Source organism: Peromyscus californicus, unplaced genomic scaffold (genome assembly GCF_007827085.1).
Source record: "Peromyscus californicus insignis strain IS unplaced genomic scaffold, ASM782708v3 Scaffold_21__1_contigs__length_65335640, whole genome shotgun sequence".
Lineage (NCBI taxonomy): Eukaryota > Metazoa > Chordata > Mammalia > Rodentia > Cricetidae > Peromyscus > Peromyscus californicus.
In genome coordinates this window covers 3,321,175-3,342,623 of record NW_026294514.1, presented here as the reverse complement: position 1 = coordinate 3,342,623, position 21,449 = coordinate 3,321,175, and the positions used below count along the sequence as shown (strand labels likewise).

Here is a 21,449-nt window from a genome sequence, read left to right as displayed (position 1 = left end):
CTTCTCCGCGTGTGCCGCAGTAATGATTTAGATTTCCATGTTTACCCTTCTCATCTTCCATATCCTCAGTAATAGGTATGAATTCCATTGATAGCCTGAAAAACAAAGAATTTTTAATAAAATAATCCACTATACTAAAAATCAACTTAGAGGGAAGGTGGCAGCTCCATTACTGATTTATATTTTTAAAATGATGTATATTTATTATGATCATCATTTTATTTATGTGCACACATTTGTCTGTGTAAGTGAATGCCACCTGTGTGAGGGGGCCTGCAGAGGCCAGAAAAGGGCATCAGATCCCTTGGAGCCAGAGTTACAGGTGGTTTAGAGCTGCCAAACATGGGTGCTGGGAACTGAACTGGAGTCCTCTGCAGGAGCAGGAAGTGCTCTTAACCACGGAGCGGTCTCTCTGGCCTTCCCCTCAATCCCAGTTCTCCTCCTTTAAAACAGGATTGTAAGCCTGTACTGGGCACTGGACTATGTGCCATCACACTTGGTTTTGGTTTGCACAGGATATTGTACACTCTGGTTTTTATTGTACACTGAGAAGATATTAAGGGGGGGGCTGGGATAGGGGAATGGTGGGATCCAAATTGTATTTTAACATGGTCACTCCAGCTGACATGTTGAAGTAACCTTGTGGAAGCAAGGGCAAGGGCAGAGAACCTAGCTCCAAGACAGTGGTGAGCTAGGCTGATGAGAATGCTTGTGATAAAGGGCTGGATTCTGGCTGGATTCTGGCTAGTTATCCATCGCAGCGTTAGATTTTAAAACTACTTTTCCACATCCTAGCACATTTATTATATGAACATTTATTTATGTCTATTTATATTTGATGAGTAGAAGCCGTGATGAACCTAAAAAGCGTTGCGTATAGGAGGACTTCTCTCTAAAAATTAATGCCAAACCTGATGCTCCCTGGCCTTCTCAAACACCTACCTGCCCCTGTTCCTACGGTGATTCTATCTCTAGGAGCCACATAAGACAGGTTTTTGTATCCAGAGAAGTGGGAACACCAGGAAAGTTGAGTCTCAGTGTAAGAAGGCCACAAACACCAGCCATCAGTCATATTTAATATGCTTTTCACCAGCTGGCAGTATAATAAGAGAAAACTAGAGTTTTTAATTGTCATAATTATTCCTTCCAAAGGTTATTGTTTTATGTTGTGATGATATGCATTCTTTCCAGGCATTTGGGAAGGAATATTCCATATGTAAAATTTTTTCATTTTATTAGTTGTTGTTATTATTGTGCATGTATGTGTGTACGGTACATGTGTGTGCATGAACATGTCATGATGTATGTGTGTCGAGGTGCACATGTGGAGGTCAAGGGAATACTCTCAGGAGTGGAGCCTCTCCTTTTATTGTGGGTTCTGAGAACTGAACTCAGGTCCTCGGGCCTGCCCAGCAAGTGCTCTTATCTGCTGAGCCATTCTGCTGGCTGATGAGATGATAAGGCGTACATTGGTGGTTGTGGAGCATCCTAATATGTTTATTTCAGCCCCAGAATCCTGTACTCAAGATTTCTGGTCCGTAAAATCCCAAGTCTGGGAAATAAAGGTCAGTTTCATAGCTGGGTGCAGGAGACTCTCAGGGGGCTCCAGAGAGAAGCTGATATCTGTGAGCTACTGGACAGCCTGGGTTACACAGTGAGTTCTGGGCCAGCCAGGGCAATGCAAATAAACAAACCAAAATCTTTCATATGTATCCACTATGCACTCCTTTTTTTTCTTTTTCTCTTTAGTAAATAAATAAAAATGATAAGTAGTTGTAGAACTTTGTATCTACAACACGGTCTTATCTTCTCCCAGAAAATGTTAGAGCTGAGCACAAGGAAAATGCAGTTCATTGGCGGTTCCCATACCAGTGGGCCTTTTTCTGCTCAGTTAGAAGAATGGATTTTTCATCTTATAACTAGTACTTTATATTAACTACAGGAAATTTGGAAAATAAAGACAAGTAAAAAAGCAGGCTATATCACAGTCATACAGTGGTAAGTTTTGACACTGCGAGGGTCCCGTGCATTTCTTCTGTTTGTGAAATCTAACTGTAGATGGAGAGATGCATTTTTTTTTCCACAAAATTGAGTTGTGTGGTTATTTGAGTGGTATTTTACATGGACAGATTATAAAAAGGCTCTGATACCTAGGACGCTTCACTACCTACTGCTCCCAGTCTCAAAGTGCAGTTGCTCCCCAGAGATGGGTGAATGGCTTTCTCTGCGCTTGCTGTAAGACAGGAGCCCAGGGGAAACCATACATCTCACTGTCTGAACAGTTTCCTTCAAGTTCAACAGAGAAGAGCAGATATTAAAGACATATTAGCACTCGATGAGATTTTTCTCAGAGTTAAGAGTTAAGATGAGAAGGGAGATAAGGGAAAGGAAACGGGCCGCTGGACTATTTTTATTTTATTTATTCAGTTTAGTTTAAAAACTATTTTAAGAAGTTTAAATGTCTTTAATTGAAATAGAAGCACATCATTTTCCGTCCTCCCTTTCCGCCCTCCAGCCCTTCCCAGAAACCCTCCCTCGACCCCCTCCCAAGTCTTCCCTCAAGTTGATAGCTTCTCTTTCTTTGAACATTAACGTTGCATACATACAAACTAAGAATGTATGTGTACACATATGTACACACAAACGTATATAAACACCACCTGCTAGGTCCGTTTTTCCTGTTAGTATGTCTATGGTTTGAGAGCCCAGCACTCTGCACTGGACAGCCAGTAAGAGGACTCATCCATGGAAGAAGTGCGTTCTGCTTCTCCTGGTAGTTACCAGTTGCCTGTGGTTCTTTGTCTAGTGGGGGGACCCCATGAAATTTCTCCCTTCCATGTGAAGATGTCCATTGATACTGCCATTGTTCCCATCCTGTTTATGAAGCCATTTCTGGGAGAGATTGCTGCCCAGCAGACTTCCTAGTATTCTGGCTGTTCCAGTCTTCCTGCCTCCCTCCCACAGATGCAGGAGCTGTGATGCCATGTATCCATGTGGGCTGTTGATCTCTGTATTGTGTTCAGTTGTGGCTTTCTGTGATGACCTCCATTCGCTGTGAACAGAGGCTTCTTTGCTAACGAGGACTTCAAGTTTATAATTAGCATGAAAATCTCTCACAGGTTTCAGATAAAACATATGAAAGGGCAGGGTGGGGGTGGCACACACCTTTAGTCCCAGCACTTGGGAAGCAGTGGCAACCTGGTCTACAAATTGAGTTCCAGGACAGCCAGAGCTGTTACAGAGAGAAACCCTGTCTCGAAACACACACACACACACACACACACACACACACACACACACACACACACACACACACATCCATTGAAACCTATTTATATATACAACATTAAAACATTAAAATGTGAGATGACTGGATTTTAAATTCTGAAATGTGAATGAAATCTATACAAGGATCAATCAGATAAAAATCACAAAAAACAATCTTGACACCCTATAATAAAAGACTGCTAGGTGATAGATGCCTGATGTACAGCAAGAGACTCTGAGCATGCCTTAAGTATCAGAGGATAGACTTCTGGAAATGATCTATTGACACTCTGTTGTCTGAGGACTTTCTAGGAAACCATAAACCAAGGCAGAAACCTAGGAAGAGCAGACAGGTTGGACTGAAAAATTTAAAAGAAGAATATGCCAAGAGGACAAAGTGACGAACATTAGAAAGGATCCCATGGCGGGGAAAAGAAAACGGGTAGAATTGACACCATGGTGGATAAAGCTGATGCCGTGGAGAGCGCAAAGACGACACAGGAGTCGTGATGTGGGAACGTGAAAGATCGCGGCTCATGGATCTCAGACACGAAAGAGCCAGCACAAGGGATTGGTGGAGACTAAACAAGACGGAAGAGGAGAATGGGAGCTGAGGGCAAGTTCTAGAACACCGCCCTGAGTCAACTGAGACACACGTAGGCACGAATTTGAAACATTTGAGCCAGTGAGACGGTCCAGTGTGTCAAGGCTCCCGCGGCCACACCTCCGGTGGCTTGAGTGAGACTGGCCCGCATAGACTCGTGCATCTGAGCACTTGGTCCCCAGTTGTTAGAGCAGTTGGGGAAGGACTAGGAAGTGCGGCCCTGTTGGAGGAGGTGTGTTACCGGGGTGAGCATTGAGGTTTGCAGAACCCATGCCGTTCCCCAGTTATCGAGCCCTCTCCTCTGTCTGTCTGTCTGTCTGTCTGTCTATCTCATTCTCTGCTTTGCGGGTTCTCGTCTCCAGACATGAACTGTCGTCTACCGATCCAACGCCGTGTGTGCCGCCGTACTCCCTCCCACGGCGGTCACGGACTCACCCTGTAAAACTGTGGGACAAAATTAACTCTTTCTTCCAGGGGTTGCCTCGGTCGTGGTGTCTTACCACAGCAACTGAGAAGTCACTAAGGCAAAGCCCGACCCCCTGAGTTCAGTTCTGGAACCCCGGTGTTAGTTAGGAGGAGAGAGACTCAAGTCTTCCAGGTTGACCTCTGACTTCCACCAGGACGGTGGCGTGCACCCCGCTCCCCACCTGCAGCAAACGAATAGATGTCTAATTAAAACACGCCAAGTTTGTTATCTGCCCTGGAAATTCTAAAACCTTAGCTTTTATTCCATGTAACAAAACTCTGGCTTCGAAGGCGTTGTCCTCATCGTGGAACTCTGTCCTTGGTGCTAGTGAAATGGTGACGGGGAGGAAGCGGGAGTGGGCATAACCACTGCCCACTCTACCGGCACAGCAGCCCGCACCCGCCAGTGGACGTGAAGTTATCGCACAGAGGTGGAAACAGAAACAAGGCCGTGTGTGAAAACACTTCCGGTGAGTTCAATGGTCATTGCTGTTCGCACAGTAGACTACGCACACAAACGTTTGGAGAAGATAAGAGCAAAGGCAACGGCTTGTGCAGCAGCAGACAAGCAAAAGAAACGGGAAACCGAGGGAGCAGAGGGCGGTGTGTTAAAGTGACGGTGAAGCTGATGGAGTCCTCCTGCTGTGAACGTGGTTTTCCTTCGGCATCAACATAAAACTGAACCCTGACCTTTATAAGCAACCACCCAGTGTCTGAGCAATTGGGAGAGCCCAAAGTAAAACACCGAGTTTATAATGGTACAAAACAAAGTATTGTCTCCATGTTATTTCGTAATATAGAATGAAAATGAGAAAATAGGTATGACATTAATTTGGTACTAAGGACATGTAATTTAATTTACCGCCTATGAGATTTATGAAGCCATTTTAAAAATGTCAAATTTAAACCTCAAAGTAATAATTGGGACAAATATTGTAATATTAGAAGAGATAATTTCAAATGAACATTTATGCATCAAGTTTATGGAATTTATGGCATATTAAGTAACATTAAATCACAATATGAAGCAGAAATTATAAACAAAAAAATAGAAAAATGTGGAGTATTTTAATGTATCTTATTCAGTTTTCTAATAAGGTAAAAAATGAGCAAGATCTAAATGTTATAATTTAACAAGTTTGGGTTAATGATAAAAATGGTGAAAAACAATAATCTAAATGGAAAAATTATTTTAAAAAATCAGACCAGGGCTAAAATAACCATTCAATCACTATTAAAATTATATTATTGAGGAATTTTAATGTATTGAAAAAGTATCAGTTAAGCGAAATAGCAGATTAATAATGATACATAGTATGCTTTGAAATGTATTTTTAATGTGTGCCTATAGACTGCACACATGGAGAAAATAAACTGGAATGTATCAAAACATTAAGATCACTTATATAGGGATTTAGATGATATTTATTTTCTTGTGGATTTTCCTGAATCTTAGTGGCTTTTGCATTTTAAAAATTTCCCACAGAGGATATTTTTACTTCTGCAATCAAAAAATACATATATAATTGACCTTAATTTAATAATTGATTGTGATCATGTGAATGTCCCACTTAGTTCTCAACGCTTAGGAGAGAAAGCAGGGCTGAGATTTCAGGGGGAGGGATCAAGTCAGTGGACGGAGGGTGGCCTTTCTCTAAATGTCATTTTTGATAATGTCATGAAAGCCCTGGATTTTGACTTGAAATCCTGAGGACTTTCCAGGGCATTTTTTTAGGTAAACCGTCACCACAAAGGCTGTGTTCTAATGCTTCTGGGTCAGGCCGTCAAAGGCATCATTAGTGCCCAGAGGACACAGAAGGTACAAAGACACAGCTTGATATGAGTTTTCACCCAAAACAATAAGAGAAAGGTGAATATATCTCCAAAATGATCTCTAAGTCAGCTAGAGACTGAGGGACGGAGGCAAACGCATTTGGATTGGAATGGGAAATGGAAAGATGGTCATGGAGGCCAGGGCCAGCCAGCCCACGAGGCTGACATGTGAGAAACGCGGAACCTCGGTTAGCGTCTTCTACGGCGTCCTGATGGAGAAGGGGTGTCCACAGGCAGACAGACGTCCAGTGCAGCACACACAGAGACCACCATGAAGTTCGCTCTGGGGGCCAGCACACATGCTCCCGCACTCTGAAGAGGCTGGGTCTGTCCTTATGTCTGCAGTGGTCCATGAGCACTAACCCTCCGTTATTTATGGGCCACCAGAAACACTCTGAGTTCAGTCTCTGACAGGGTTCCAATCCATCGTCATGCTTCCACCACCACTGAGGTAGACCTCAGACATTTGTTCAGTGGGGCCTGTGTTGGCACTTTGTTGCTTCTCAAATGTCAACCCACAGAATGGTTTTGTTTCTTCTGATTGGGAGATTCTCCGCTTCTGATTTTAGGTCCCAATGCCCTATATTTTGATCATTATATGAATCAATTTTTAAAATTACCAATAGAACTCATTAGAATAAAAACCGTTTGTGTTTTTTTTTTAACCGCTTAAATTAAGCAGGTCCTCGTGAAAATTTAAATGATAACGACAAGTCTAAAAAGAAAGAAAGAAAGAAAAAACCCCTAAAATTCCACCAAAATAATGCAGCTCTATTTACATTTCAGTTGCCATTTTTCTGTACTTTTGCTGTGTAAGCACCCAAATATCATTTCCCCTAAAGCGGATTGAATCACACTTACAGCTTTATTAAACTTTTTGTACTTCTTTATTCCTCGCTTCCATGCACACACCAGCACCACCATTACAGACATCAGTGTTGGCAGTTAAATACACAGGCGTTCATATCCATGATCCCATGATTAAATAAAAGTGGAAACTGTGTGAATTGTGTCCCTGTGAATGTGTGCATGTGGTTACAGAGTTTTCTAAGTGGTGACGTCAAGAGTTTACCACTTACAAAAATGAAACTTCATTATTCATTTCTCTGCTTTCCAAATTTCACTTCACAGAAATCCTCTCTTATCGATGGTAACAAACGGTCCGCAGTGTGGGTGCACTGCGATTTACTGGGCAATTCCTGCTTAGTGGGCAATCTCCGAATTTCCAGTTGTTCATAGATTATCATGGGCATTGCTTTAAGTTTTATGGGACAGGGGCCTAGAAATGTACTTACTAGTTAAAATCATAAGCATTTTAAAACTTGAGAGATATGAGATTGCTTTTCTAAGATGTCACAAATTCACAATTCATGGGGAAAATAGGAAAGAATGATTCTCTACAGTTTCATTAACTAGAGCTGTATATATATATATATATATATATATATATATATATATACATACACACACACTGTGTGTGTGTGTGTGTGTGTGTGTGTGTGTGTGTGTGTGTGTGTGTGTGTGTGATATGTATATGGTGTGAATCCCAGGGCACAGCTGTGGAGGTCAGAAGACAACTTGTGGAAGTTGGTTCTCCCTTCCCAAGTGGGTTCTAGGGATTGAACTCAGGTCATCAGGCTTGGCAGCCAGGGCCTTTAGTCACTGAGCGGTCCTGCTGGCTCCAGGTGCAGCTGTAATATCTTTCACTTTTGCCAATGTGATTTTGGGGAACTCTTTCTTTCTTTTTTCTTTCCTTCTTTCCTTCCTTCCTTCCTTCCTTCCTTCTCCCTCCCTCCCTCCCTCCCTCCTTCTCTCTCTCCCTCTCTCCTCCTCTCTCATTTTGATGACACCAAGTCTTACAATTGAGTATTTATGTTTTCAATTTATTCCTTCTGAAACTTTGATATTTTCAGTATGACCCTAGCTTAATTCATAGAAGACCTGTATTTTTCTTGTTGTATTTGTTCTAGGTTTTTGTTTGTTTTGTTTTGTTTTTCAAGACAGGGTTTCTCTGGGTAGTTTTGGAGCCTGTCCTGGATCTCGCTCTGTAGACCAGGCTGGCCTTGAACTCACAGAGATCCACTTGCCTCTGTCTCTCAAGTGCTGGGATTAAAGGCATGTGCCACCACCATCTGGCTTGTTCTTAAGTTTTAAGAAAAAACTTGTTTTCAAACAGTTTATAGCTATATAAATATTATGCATATTTATGAGTACCATGTGATACCTCAACACTTGGATACATTGTGTATTATTTACATCAACTTGAGTGTGTCTTGCTTTTCTAGCATTTATCCTTTCAGTACGATGTGTTAAAATTTTTTTTTTTTTTTTTTGGTTTTTCGAGACAGGGTTTTTCTGTGCAGCTTTGCGCCTTTCCTGGAACTCACTTGGTAGCCCAGGCTGGCCTTGAACTCACAGAGATCCGCTGGCCTCTGCCTCCCGAGTGCTAGGATTAAAGGCATGCGCCACCACCGCCCGGATAGGATGTGTTAAAATTTTTAAATCATTTCTCTTACTATTTTTAAATGTAATTTCCCCCTATTTCCACTTATAGATGATTATTGCCAATGAGTATTGTATCATCTTGCTTATTTATGATATAATTTTGAGTCCTTTTGTCTCTGAGATACACCATTACATCATCAAGATAGATGGTGTCTACTTTCTTTACCAATATTTACACTTAATAGTCTGTCTCCTTCTGTAATCTTATCTGAACGCCTTTTAAAAATGACAGTGATGTATGCACTATTGTCCTGGCAATAAAGGAGAAAAGGTAACTGGATGATTCTATAAGAAATAGATGGCCAAGGCATCTGTTTTGTGTATAATGAGCAAGACTCATGGTTGGATTCTTCCCAAAGCAGCTCGGGACATTGTTGGAGGATCTGATCTAACCCTTCAGAAGCTAAACCACCATCTCACATTAGAAGCAGCCGCACCCTGCTCTCCTCCTGAAACAATCTCAAGAACAGTTTTATGTATTTATGTTGCTTCGGAAGCATTTAAAGTCAGACATCTGCCAACACAAAGATCGTATAATACAGTTTTAAATTTTGCTTTCAACTAGGAATTCTAAAGAGGTCACATGTGGGCTCACTCGGGGTGTCTGCAAATTCAGTGGGTTGTGTTACAAGTCGAGGCAAACATTGGACTTGAGGAACTCCCTGCTTTTATGGCTGGAAAAGCAAACCTAGTCTTTAGTAGAAGAACTGCTTTACCTCATCAAGGCTGCTACTAAGAATATTCCAGAGGGAGCTGGAGTCAAGAGTGGCCAGGGCTTTACGTTCTCAGCATTCCTCAGTAGATCCTGCAAGGGCCCACAGGAGCACTCAGGAGCCATGGTGGGCTGTCTTTACCAACAAGTAGAACTTCCCCAAGTTGTGAGACCTCTAAGTGACCTCAGCCCAAACCACTTACTTCATGATCAATACGTGGCATCTTTCCACTGTTTGTTTAAGCACTGCACCTATCTTCAGGTTCCATAAATAATGACTGCCCTGAACATATTTCTTATAGAAAATGATAGAATGTCTAACAAAAATAAAATGCAGTTTATGGTTCACAGAGTCTAGTAGCCAAAAAGGTGTCAGGTTGTTGCTGTCTTTAGGTAGTAGTGATTTGGAAAGCCCAAAGTTGTAGAATGAAAAGCACCTGGCTTTGAGGTTGATTTCCCTTGAGTTTCTGGTTCTATGACTCCTTATAGATGATGTAGTACTCACATGTGACGTAACACCTGTGCTTCCTAATGCAAACCTTTCCAGATCTACCTGGGAGTAAAGCTGCCTGTAAAGTATACTGTCGGTACTCAGTAAACACAGGGACTATTTTTCTTGTGTTCAAGCATGCGTGATAAGGTTAGCATCTACCTTTGCTCATTTCCTGTTGAAAATTGAGGTTTATCTGTTGTAAGCTGTGAATTCCCTGTGGACACAGACTGTTAGTCATCAGAGCGGTCTCCAACTTCTCTTTTGACTTGACTGACAATTTTCAAAATCAAAACTCATCTTTTACAAAAAATTTGGCAGAAATCAAAGCAAAAGATCTGCTTTGAAATATATATAATATATATTATATATTGTGTGTGCAAGCTTTATGATTTCTGATTAGTTTTCATTATTAAACCAACACATGCCTAACTATTTAAAAGAGATTCTAAAGCCAGAGAACTGAAGTAGAAGTGGAAACACCATCTTGAGTCTGCTGTCCAGGGTCGTCACTGCTGAGGGCTTGGTGCTTGCTTTCCCTACCTTTTCTATGCAAGAAAAATGTAGCTTTTAATGCGGCTTTGCTGACAACTCTGGGCTGGGGCTAATTATTTGATTCAGAGCCACTTGTGGGGTCTTTCTTGCGCGTCCTCAAGAAATGCCAGCAAAGTCTCCACTGTCATTTATTTAAAAAACACACACACACGGTCTCACACTTTCTGAAGCTTCTTTTATATTTGTAGTTTTATATTTTATATTTCAGTTCCTTTTATACTTCCTGGAACACAGATCAATCAGTTTGGTCATGTCTGTTAAACTAGGAAGAAATTGGGTTTTGCTGATTTATGTGTATGAGAGTCAAAACTCCCCTAACATAACCTTGAAGCCATCCAGAAACCCTCTTATTATTTAGAGTGCTTTGTGAGTTACAAAGGTCTTTCAGTTGACTGGCATGCTCTTCACAAGCATCAGTCTCTCAGCTAACAGGGCAGCTAAAGCAACGAAGATTAACCAGCAATTTACTCAAAGCCACGGAGTGAATGTCTGAGGCACAGAGTCAGGTCCTGCGGCCTCGAAAAACTCTGCAGAGTAACCGTCACAGGTAGGTTAGGCCTCTGTGGGTGCGTTAGTCCTTTGTCTTGTTGCTGTGACTAGGCCTGACAAAAGCCACTTGAGGATGGCAGGAGTGTGAGGCAGCTGGTCACACTGTACCTGTGGTCAGGAAACAGAGGCCAGTGACGGTGCCCAGCCCAGGACCCCCAGCACATGGAGCGGTGGCACTACATTTGTTCACATACTCTAGAAAACCCCCTCACAGATGTACCCGGAATAATGTCTCCTTGGTGATTCTACAAGCTGTCTGTCAAGCCAACAATCCACATTAGTCAATCAAAACAGATATAGGACATTGTGTCAAGAATGTACTCAGAGTTTACAGAAGACATGCTGAGTGCCTTTGGGAAGCATGTTCCTAGGAAACGCACCAGAGCACACACACTGGCAGTTGATTGTTAGCTAGTTAAAGTGCATTGGTGTTGGCATGAAGAAAAGGCATTAAAATGTACACCTTTTGGAAGCTGGGTGTAGTAGCAAAACCGTGTAGTTCCAACACTCGGAAGGCAGAGGCAGGTGGATCTCTATGAGTTTGAGGCTAGCCTGGTCTAATAGTGAGTCTCAGTCCAGCCAAGGCACGGAGTGAGACTTTGTCTCAAACAAAACAAAACAAAACAACTTTGAGAACCTACACTTCATTTCTGTATCATCAAAGCCAGCTTTGTGTTGGGCATGATTGGATCACACCAAAACTCTAGCACTAGAGAGACAGAGAAGCAGGGAATCAAGAGTCAAGTCATCACAGCTACATGGTGATTTTAGGGCCATCCTGTGCTATGCAAGACTCTGTCTTAAAAACCCCAAACAGCCTGGCAGTGGTGGCGCACGCCTTTAATCCCAGCACTTGGGAGGCAGAGCCAGGCGGATCTCTGTGAGTTCGAGGCCAGCCTGGGCTACAGAGCGAGATCCAGGACAGGCACCAAAACTACGCAGAGAAATCCTGTCTCAAAAAGCCAAACCAAACCAAACCAAAAAAAAAAAAAAAACCCAAACAGACAAACCAAGCAACCAATCTACGTTTGCCTGGGAGAGCGCTTCATTTTTACTCCCCTCATTTCTAGTGAGAGGGTAGTAGCTTACGGAGGGAGTGGGTAAGAACTGTCGCTCTCATAAATAAATAAGTAAAATTCCTGAAAAACTGAGCAGAAAGTGCAGAGTTCCCACATCGTCCTACCCTCCCATCCTCTCTCCCACTAGACAGCCTCTTAAATACGTGTGATACGTTTGTGGTAACTGGTGAACTGACGGTGTATTAACATGGAACAATGCCGTGTCTCCACCACAGAAATATTACACAAGACCGGTTCACTGCTCCCCCGCCCCCCGCATATCCTCTTTGCTCCTCCCCTCCAAACCCCTGGCAACCACAGACTCCCTTACTATCTTCCTACTCTGTGTGTGTGTGGGGGGGGGGGGCGCGGTACATGTGTTCATGTGGGTGCACATGAATGTGAAGGTCAGAGGTCAGTTCAGAGTGTCTTCCTCAGTTGCTCACCATCATGTTGTTAGAGACATGGCCTCTTTCTGAACCTGGAGCTCACCAATCATGTGTAGATGGTGTGTGAGTTTCCACCCTCCTTAAATAAAAGGGTGATAAAAACTAAAGAGTGATTGCCAGATGCCATGACAAGAGTATGTTTAGTTTTATAAGAAATGGCCAACTGTCTTCCCAAGCCCCTTCGTTGTTCACGCCCCCGTTAGCCGTGACGGAGAGCCCTCCCCGAATCAGCCCATGCTCCTTACACTCAACACCTCTTAACTGCTGTTGCCGTGTGGCAGTCCCTGTGCCATTGTGACTGTGTGTGATGTGAAATCAGGTCACAGCCATTCATGCGCTTGTCACTTGACTTACACACGCTGTTGTAATAACACGTGTTGTTTAATTGCTTTTTAAATGTCGCCAAAGTAGAGCGCTGCAATTTACAGTCAGAACAAACAGTTGTGTGAGCAGAGACAGTCACGAACAAGTCAGCGTTTGACATTTGTCTAATCCGTATTTGCGTACTGGTTAAAGGATCCAGATTCAGACGTCCTCGGAAAACAACGGTAAACGCTTTACAGGCTGTAAGAAAGGAATCCACCCACCAGGTTGTATTCTGTGGCTGAATTCGGGGTGTACAGATTGCCTGTCACACTCAGAGGAGCTGTGGTAAGAGCAATGGCCAAATCCCTTAGGAGAGATGGACGAACTCTGAACAGTCAGAAGCTGCAAGCTCTGCACAGCGTCACCTTTAAAACACACATCTGTGTCAGAAGCGTCCCGCTGTCTGAACAGAATGCACTTCGCTTCCAGCGCAATGCTACTGTGGGAAAGTGAAAAAAAATGTGTTTAATCAAATAACTAATGCTAAGGAGTGGGAGGTGGATTTGCTTTGGAAGACTAAAGTCATATTATTTGGAGTTCTGGGGATCAAAAAAGGAAAGAAAGAAAAAATCTGTACATGACATAAGATTCAGATCATAAAAAGCACGTATCGCTGCTACCTTGTATCAGCTGATTACTGCAGTTGCCCTCTATTTAATTAAAATTGTACAACAATATCTAAGAACAAGAACGGTGGCTGGAGAGATGACTCAGAGGTTACAACCATTCGCTACTCTTGCAGAGGATCCAGGTTCAGTTCCCAGCACCCACCTACGTGTGATTCACCATAATCTGTAATTCCAGTTTCAGGGCATCTGATGCCCTCTTCTGACTTCTGCTGGCACCCCCAGGCACACACAGGGTACACATATATACATGGAGGTGAAGCACTCGTACACGTAAACAACAAGAACAGCCCCCGTGGTGCCACTGGAAGTAGTAGTAGATGGATAAGGACAGCTAGGTGCGCATTGAGTAGCAATCCCCCTCACTGCACAGTGATGTGGTTGCTAATGACGGTACGATCAGACCACTAGAACTCCTAGCGTGTCAGTCAGCAAGCCAGCTAGCCATCCTGGAAGGGATTTGAAGGCCAGTTCTTGCCTGAAAACCCGCTACTGAGAACTTACGGTGAAAATTCCAGTATGAAACCTTGCAGAAAGGAGAGAGTAGCTATCTGGGCTCCAGAGAAAGGCGTCACTGGCGTCTGGACAGCCCACAGGACTGCTCTATGGACAAACACAGCAGGCATGAATCTGAGCTTAAACAAGATTCTAAATAAGCAAAGAAGGGCTGGGAATGTGTTAGCCGTGCTTATTTTGTGTGCATTTACCCTTTCGTGTGTGTATACTACTGGTTACTCAATTAAGTATCTATATCCACTTTGAAATAGAATTCTTGAAATAAGATAAAATGTATGTGACTAAAAAGGATTATGTCATAGTTAGTCATCTTGCTTTAGGGTAAAAATCATTACTGGAGATAAAGATCAGTTCATCGCCATGAAGGACTTTAATCATGAGCAACATATTATGCATCTAAATATTTCTATCAGAAACAGAAGAACAACTTACAAAGTAGCTTCTTTCAATAACTTATGAAATCAATAGTTAAAACAAGCCAGCACCAAGACAGACACAAAATGACACCTGATTTAATAAAGCAGAATAAATTATTTGGACCCGACAACTACAGAATACCCATTCCTTGAAAGTTAGCATGAAATTTTCACATGTTATCCATATGCCAGGCCACAAAGCAGATATCAACAAACTTAGGGGCTGAGGTCATCAGCGTCTCTATCTGATCAAAATCAAAATATGTCAGAAGTTGTGTTGTAGGAGAAGTAGAAGAAAGTTTCTGTGTTTGGAAATTAACCAGTATACTTCCAAACAAGTCTTGAAGGTGAAACCTGGATGGACGTAAGATATTGAAAAGGAAGAAGATTCTACCAATGTTGTGCAAGAGCCGATTAATGGGTGTAGAAAATCTAGAAGAATCCATAGATAAAAATTTAGAATTAAAAAATATTATAAATACATCATTAGAATCGATAGGAGTCAGCAACTTTGCTAGACTCACAATCAATACACAAATTTAACTGTTTCTATATATCAGCCACAAGAGGAAGATATTAGGTATCCTCGTATCAAAACGGTATCAACTAAACAGAAGCAACTCTAACAAGATGTTTCAAATCTCCTGTGGAAAATTAATGTTTATTAGACATTCTACAGTTGTGATATGACTGGATCAGAACAAAACTATATGCATACCAAATCTCCCTTAATGGCTCTAAAGATCCAGCGGTACTGAAACTGTCAATGGTGTGTGTGTGTGTGTGTGTGTGTGACTGTGTGAATATATGAGGTGTGTGAGTGTGTTAGTGTGTAAGGGACTCTTACAAGCTGATTCTGAAATCTGCATGGAAATGCAAAAAGCTGTATTCTGCTTGCTATCAGGACTTACCGTAAAACTCCAGTGACACCTCAGTGTCACCTCCAGTGATCCTTAGATGATCTCTAAGATGGAACCGAATACAGTGAGAAGGATCTCTCGTGTTGGTGGGAACACAAGATTTATGGCAGAGCTGGGCCAGCAGAGTGGGAACAAAGTATTCTCAATGAATGTCACTGGAATTGTGCATCCAAAGGAAAAACTGAAAGAAACCTTCCTCACTGAAAAGCTCTAAATAAACTGCAATTAACAACAAAGCGAGTTTATTATGGTTGCTAGTGTTGTTACTCTTAATATTACAAAGTTACCCTTGTTTTGCAGATAGAAGGGCTGGCTAGCATGTACCATGATAAAATTGTAGCAGCAATCACAGCCATAACATTTACAACCCATAACCCATGAGTTCATCTAGACTCAAAAAGACAGAAAAAATCCCCACTGTAGAACCTTAGTAAAAGGTTTATTAAGCACATCATTAAACATTCTAATCACTAGGGAAAGGACTAATAATTCCGACTTTGCTGCAATTAAAAGTCTCTGTTGATTGACACCAGGAGACAGCAAGAGGACACCACAGAGAGTGGGAGACCTCCACAATACCTTGACACAGAAAGGAGTAGAATGCCACAGGGGTCTTCCTCGGGACTGCTTCTTCCCTTGCCACCAACACACATGTTGGGGTTCATTTTATTGCTGTTCTGAGATCTATACACATAGTCACTACTCAAAGGTGAGCAGGAGCGTGGTTTTAATACTTAGGGAAGTGAAATAGTCATTTGATATTGAATACACAGTGATTTTTCATAAGACATTTTGTCTCAAATATTTGAGTGAGGCATTAAATTAGGGGGTAATTGAGAAGTGAAAATGTATTCTTCGATGAAAAAAGTGTGGAAAGAAATGAGTGACTTAACCTCAGCAGACATGGAGGAAGGCAGAGGGAAAAGAAAGTGGTGAAGCTTGACAGGAGACGGAAGATGGGCTCAGCATGCAGTGTTGAGGACAGCACCTCCATGGGACATCCTCTTCCTGAGAAGAACAGAGACAGCACCGTGGACCTGCAGCCTCAGAGGGACCCTCATCGCAGAAGGACAAATTCTCAATTAATACCAATAGCAGAGCTCCCACATTAGCCCTAAAAGAAACCCTTTCTTAGCAATGAAATGCTGTGGGATGTTCTGTATGGCAAATGTGTTGCTGATTGGTTAATAAATAAATCACTGATTGGTCATTGGCTAGGCAGGAAGTATAGGCGGGACAAGGAGGAGAATAAAGCTGGGAAGTTGAAGGCTGAGAGAGAGACACTGCCAGCCGCCATGATGACAAACAGCATGTGAAGATGCCGGTAAGAGCCACGTGGCAAGGTACAGATTTATGGAAATGGATTAATTTAAGCTGTAAGAACAGTTAGCAAGAAGCCTGCCATGACCATACAGTTTGTAACCAATATAAGTCTCTGTGTTTACTTGGTCGGGTCTGAGCGGCTGTGGGACTGGCAGGTGAGAGAGATTTGTCCTGACTGTGGGCCAGGCAGGAAAACTCTAGCTACAATGAAACATTTTTTTTAATGCCCTTCAGGTAAAAGATGAGAAAACATAGGTTTTGGGGGAAAAAACACTTAAAAGGCAAGCTGTATGAAAAGAACCAAGAGATGTCAAAATTAACAGGAGCAAATTCAATTAGACTCTTTAATACAGATGGTTTAGAAACATGGTATTTCCACAAACTGAGTGGAGTCACTTTCGTATCTATGCCTTCTGAGTTTCAGTTAATTCCCTTGTTTTCTGCTGGAAATTTCTGATTTAAAGAAGGAAAACATTTTTTCTAAAGAGTGAATATGGAAGCATAGAAACCCGAATAGTTGGTTTTTTACCCCCATTTCACAAATAGAACTATTAATTGATACAGAATCTGATATATTGTCGCAGAAGTCACAGCTGTAATAATGTTTACAACCAACAACCTTCATTTTTCTCCCCAGAAAGATCCTTTGGTTTAGCTGCCTGTATAATCTATATTTGATCAGTGTTAATTTTCTGCTTTTTGGACTGTTAATTTTTTTTGCTATTGACCTTTTGTCCATTTCATGGGTCTCAGTACCACCTCAAGAAAGGATGGCAGAGATTCAGTTAGTGTGCTTGTCTCCTGTGGCTCTTGCTAATCTTGCCTCAGAAAAGTCTAGCAAAGTCCTTTTAACACTACTGTCTAAATGATGGTGTTCCAGAGAGTCCTGTAAATCAAGGCTAGAAAACTCAGTGCTTGCAGGTAAGAAAAATGAGTGCACACTCATTGCTGGGCACTGCGAACCGCCACAACCTGAAGAGATTCACGGTTTTCATTTACAACAATGTATCTGATGGTTCAATTAGTGCCTTGGGCTGCCAATTAACAATGTATGCATCATTAACCTTGGCAATAAAAACAAAACGCATGCTTCAATGTCAAAAATATCATTGCTGAAATGTGGGTATAGTTTTGCTTGAGTATAGTGTTATGAGGTAGTTGGCATGAATGCCATCAACTGCGGATCACAGGAGAGAGCTACCACATGTACAGCGAGGACCCTCTTGGTTCTTGAGAACCCATAGGACATAACCACCATGTCTAAACCTGTCTAGTACCTAAAATAAACACACCTCCTGTGTTCAGGGTCTCTCATAAAGAAGTGCTCAAAGAACAGCTATTGAGTCTTGAAAGCAAAGAGAGCAACGTTCTCTCACTAAGAGTCCAAGTGTCCAAGGCATTGCAAAGGAATAGATTATTGGAACAGACCCCAAATAATTTTAAAGGGAGATTATTGTTGGTTTTCAAGTATGACGTTCCCTTATGACATCAAAGCATGACATGCTGCTTTTGCTTACTATTTTTCAGGGGAAGTTTCACGGAAATCCGATGCATGTAGCTGTGGTAATCTCAAATTGTCTAAGGGAAGAGAGGAGAATATTGGCTGCAGCGAACATGCCTATCCAGGTAACATTTTCCGATCCATAGTCATGTGCATTGTCCATCCTGTCACAGGCTTGCCAATGGTTTCCGAGTGTGTGAGCTTGCTTTCTCCTTGGGTCCAGTTCTCTGCAGAATCAGTTTCTTCCTCCCTGTTGCTGGCTCCACCCTCCTTCCAGGCACTCATGCTCAAGGTCTTGGACTCATCTGTGAGAAGTTTCTTGTCCTTTTTGACATAATTACCAAGTCTTTTCAATTTCCTTTTTTTTTTTTAACCGTGGGGCCTCATGTAGTGCAGGCTGGCCTTGAGCTCACTATGTAGCCGAGGCTGGCCTTGTGATCTTTCTGTTCTCCTTCCAAGTGCTGGGATCAAGAATTGTGGCACCAGACTGGCCGCTCTAGATTCCTTCCTGTTTCCATGGCTCAGTTCCGGTCTAAGATCTTACAGTATTAATCCAGGAATGCAGTGACCACATTTCAGTTGACTTCCCAGTTCCGGTTTGGACTCTGCCTCCTCGGCTGTCTGTCTTTACAGCCTGAGCTTGACTGATGCTTTCAGACCGTCTGACTCCCGAATCTAAGCTGCTACTCCACCAACAGGAATTTTGACTTACAGAAGCTCCCTAAGTACTTGTTTGACTGTTCTTTGCCCTAATGTCATTTACAGTATATTTTTTATCTCATTCTTCTGAATGTGATAAGAATCTAGCAAAGATAAGTAAAGGAATCGACAGTCTCTAAGACACACTTTTTTAGTCAAACCAACAAGAAAAAGATTCATAAAACAATACATTTTCTAAATGACATTCTTCATACTTTAGTGAATCATACAACTTATATAGATCTAACAACAGCATATTAAGTATAAAACTTCTAGTTACTATCAGGTAATGGATGTTTTTGTAACACTTTCAAGTCTTAGCAACTTATTATTCTTGGATGACAAAGAATGGTCTTGTTTTCATTTGAAAACTGTAGTTCTAAGCTACAGTTTAGGGTTGTCCATTTTTATACCCGTCACATATATAGTCATTCCTGTCTCATCTCTCTCTATGTCTCTCTGTCTCTCTCTCTCATTCTCTGTCTCTCTCTCTCTCTCTCATGTATGTGTGCCCTCTGCTCTCTCAAAATGTCAAATATTAGTCAAATCCAAACATTTAAGTACATACTAATCAAAGGAACTCTGAAAAAATGTTAATATTGCATACTACTATAAAAAAAGGAGTGTTTTTTTTTTTAAATTTCAAGTAGGTAGACAAATCATGGAATAATGGAGATGGATGTGACGGAAGGGAAGGCTTTACTGGTCTGAAGGATGTGGGATAGTTAACACTCCACTGAGAGCTGAAAGCATGGGTTTTCCTTGAGGTCCCACCACTGCTCTGCTGTGTGCTGTCCAGTTACCAACCTTTCTAACCTGTTCCCTGCTCCACTGTGTGGTGCAAGGCCGCTTACACGTCTTGTTCTCATCTTCAGATGGCTGTCGGTCTTTGTGTTTAAGGGCCATACTCAGTGTCAGATGGTTAGGGTGGCCAAGGTACGGTGCTGGCAGGAGCCCCTTGGCCTTTCTGCTTAACCAAATCGCTCTTCCATTTCCTGCAGCAAGTTCCCTTTGCTTTAAAGCAAAAATAAATCACATCTCAGCAGGTTCAATACCCTCCATGGCTAACTTAAGCCTAAGTTAATGTGATCCTTTAGCACTACTTTAAAATTACGTGAAGTTCAAGAGTAATGGAAGTAGACTGCAGGAAATTATAAACATTTTTTTAAGACATGAAGGTAGGAGCTGGAAAGATGACTCCATGGTTAAGAGGTCTTGCTGTTCTTCCAGAGGACCCAGTTCAGTTTCTAGCACCCACACTGGCTAGCTCACAACTGCCCATAGTTCCAGCTGCAGGACATCAGACTTCCAGACTCTGCTGTCACCTGCACACACACCCACACACACAGACACAGACACACACACACACACACACACACACACACACACACACACACACACACACACACAAAGATAAAATCCTTTAAAAATCATAAAATGACACACATTTTTATTATTTAGTGTTAATATTACATTTTGGTATATGTGCTGTTCTCACCATATCTACTTAATCCCAAATATCTATGCACATATTCATATACTTACAGATATATATATATATATCTGCATGCATATCCAAGTAGAAATTACAGCTAGTGTTTTATAATCTGCTCAGTTGCTTAGATTGTAATACTGTCTACATCATGTCATTTAAGAGTTTCTACAGTGCACAGAGCCAGACTGACCTAAGGCTTTCTCTAAGGCCCCAATGAAAGGACAAAACAAAACTTTAGTCCTGTGCTCTTGTCCAGGAGTGGACTTATCAAGGCTGGTTAGAGCTGGAGCCTATGCCTCAGAGGAGCCAAGGTTGTGGCTTCTGGGGACCCACCTCTTCCCCTTGGACTGTGGTTGTCTGTCCTTAGGCAGCTGTCTGGGGTATCCTGTGTTCTCCCTGCCAACACTGTCTGACTTAGCGCTCTGCTGACCTTGGCTGCCCGCTCCCTGCAAACAGTGCATATGATGTTGTGCTTCTTAATGAACTTCCTTGGCATAAGCGACCAGTTTGTGTAAGATCTCCAGGTTTCATCTACTGATTTTTCTTCTTTATTTCTTGTCTTCTGCTGGTTGGGGACAAGTGGAACCCAATGTGAGGCACGAGTATGGACAAGTGGTACCAAGCGTGGCCACCACTTGTCCCAAACCAACAGGAACAAGGACACAGAACTAATGTTCCCTTTGTGTTTTCATCATGGCATCTGAGAAAGTCTTGAGTTGGTCTGACTATGGACACTACAAGCATGATTTTTTTTCTGTTCTGGGGCTGGGAATCTGGAGCCTTGTGCATTCTCTGCCAGTGGGTTATATGCCCAGCTCTTTCAGCGGGAGTTTTAATGGCCGTAGAGTGTTATACATCACATTGATCTAAACCTCAGGTCAAAGTAGGTCAAATAACCATAAACAGGTTTTATCAACAACAATGAAATTTCAATACATTCTTTTTCCAGGGACCTCTGGAGAAATCCTTACAAAGTTCGTCAGTTTCAGAAAGACAGAGAAATGTGGAACACAAAGTGGCTGCCATTAAAAACAGTGTGCAGGTGAGTGGCCTTACGTAGATGTCTCAGGTGAGTAGTGGCAGCCTGTGTGCCACAGGCC

The 21,449-nt window shown here is 42.2% G+C and overlaps 1 protein-coding gene across 1 annotated transcript in view; it reads left to right on the top strand.

Moving 5' to 3' along the window:
• Stat4 (signal transducer and activator of transcription 4) overlaps positions 1-21,449 on the top strand; it is a 96,016-nt gene that overhangs the window by 33,714 nt on the left and 40,853 nt on the right. Inside the window, 2 exon segments of the mRNA XM_052749429.1 lie at positions 18,182-18,280; positions 21,299-21,391. Of these exon segments, the coding sequence (XP_052605389.1) occupies positions 18,182-18,280; positions 21,299-21,391 (192 nt within the window).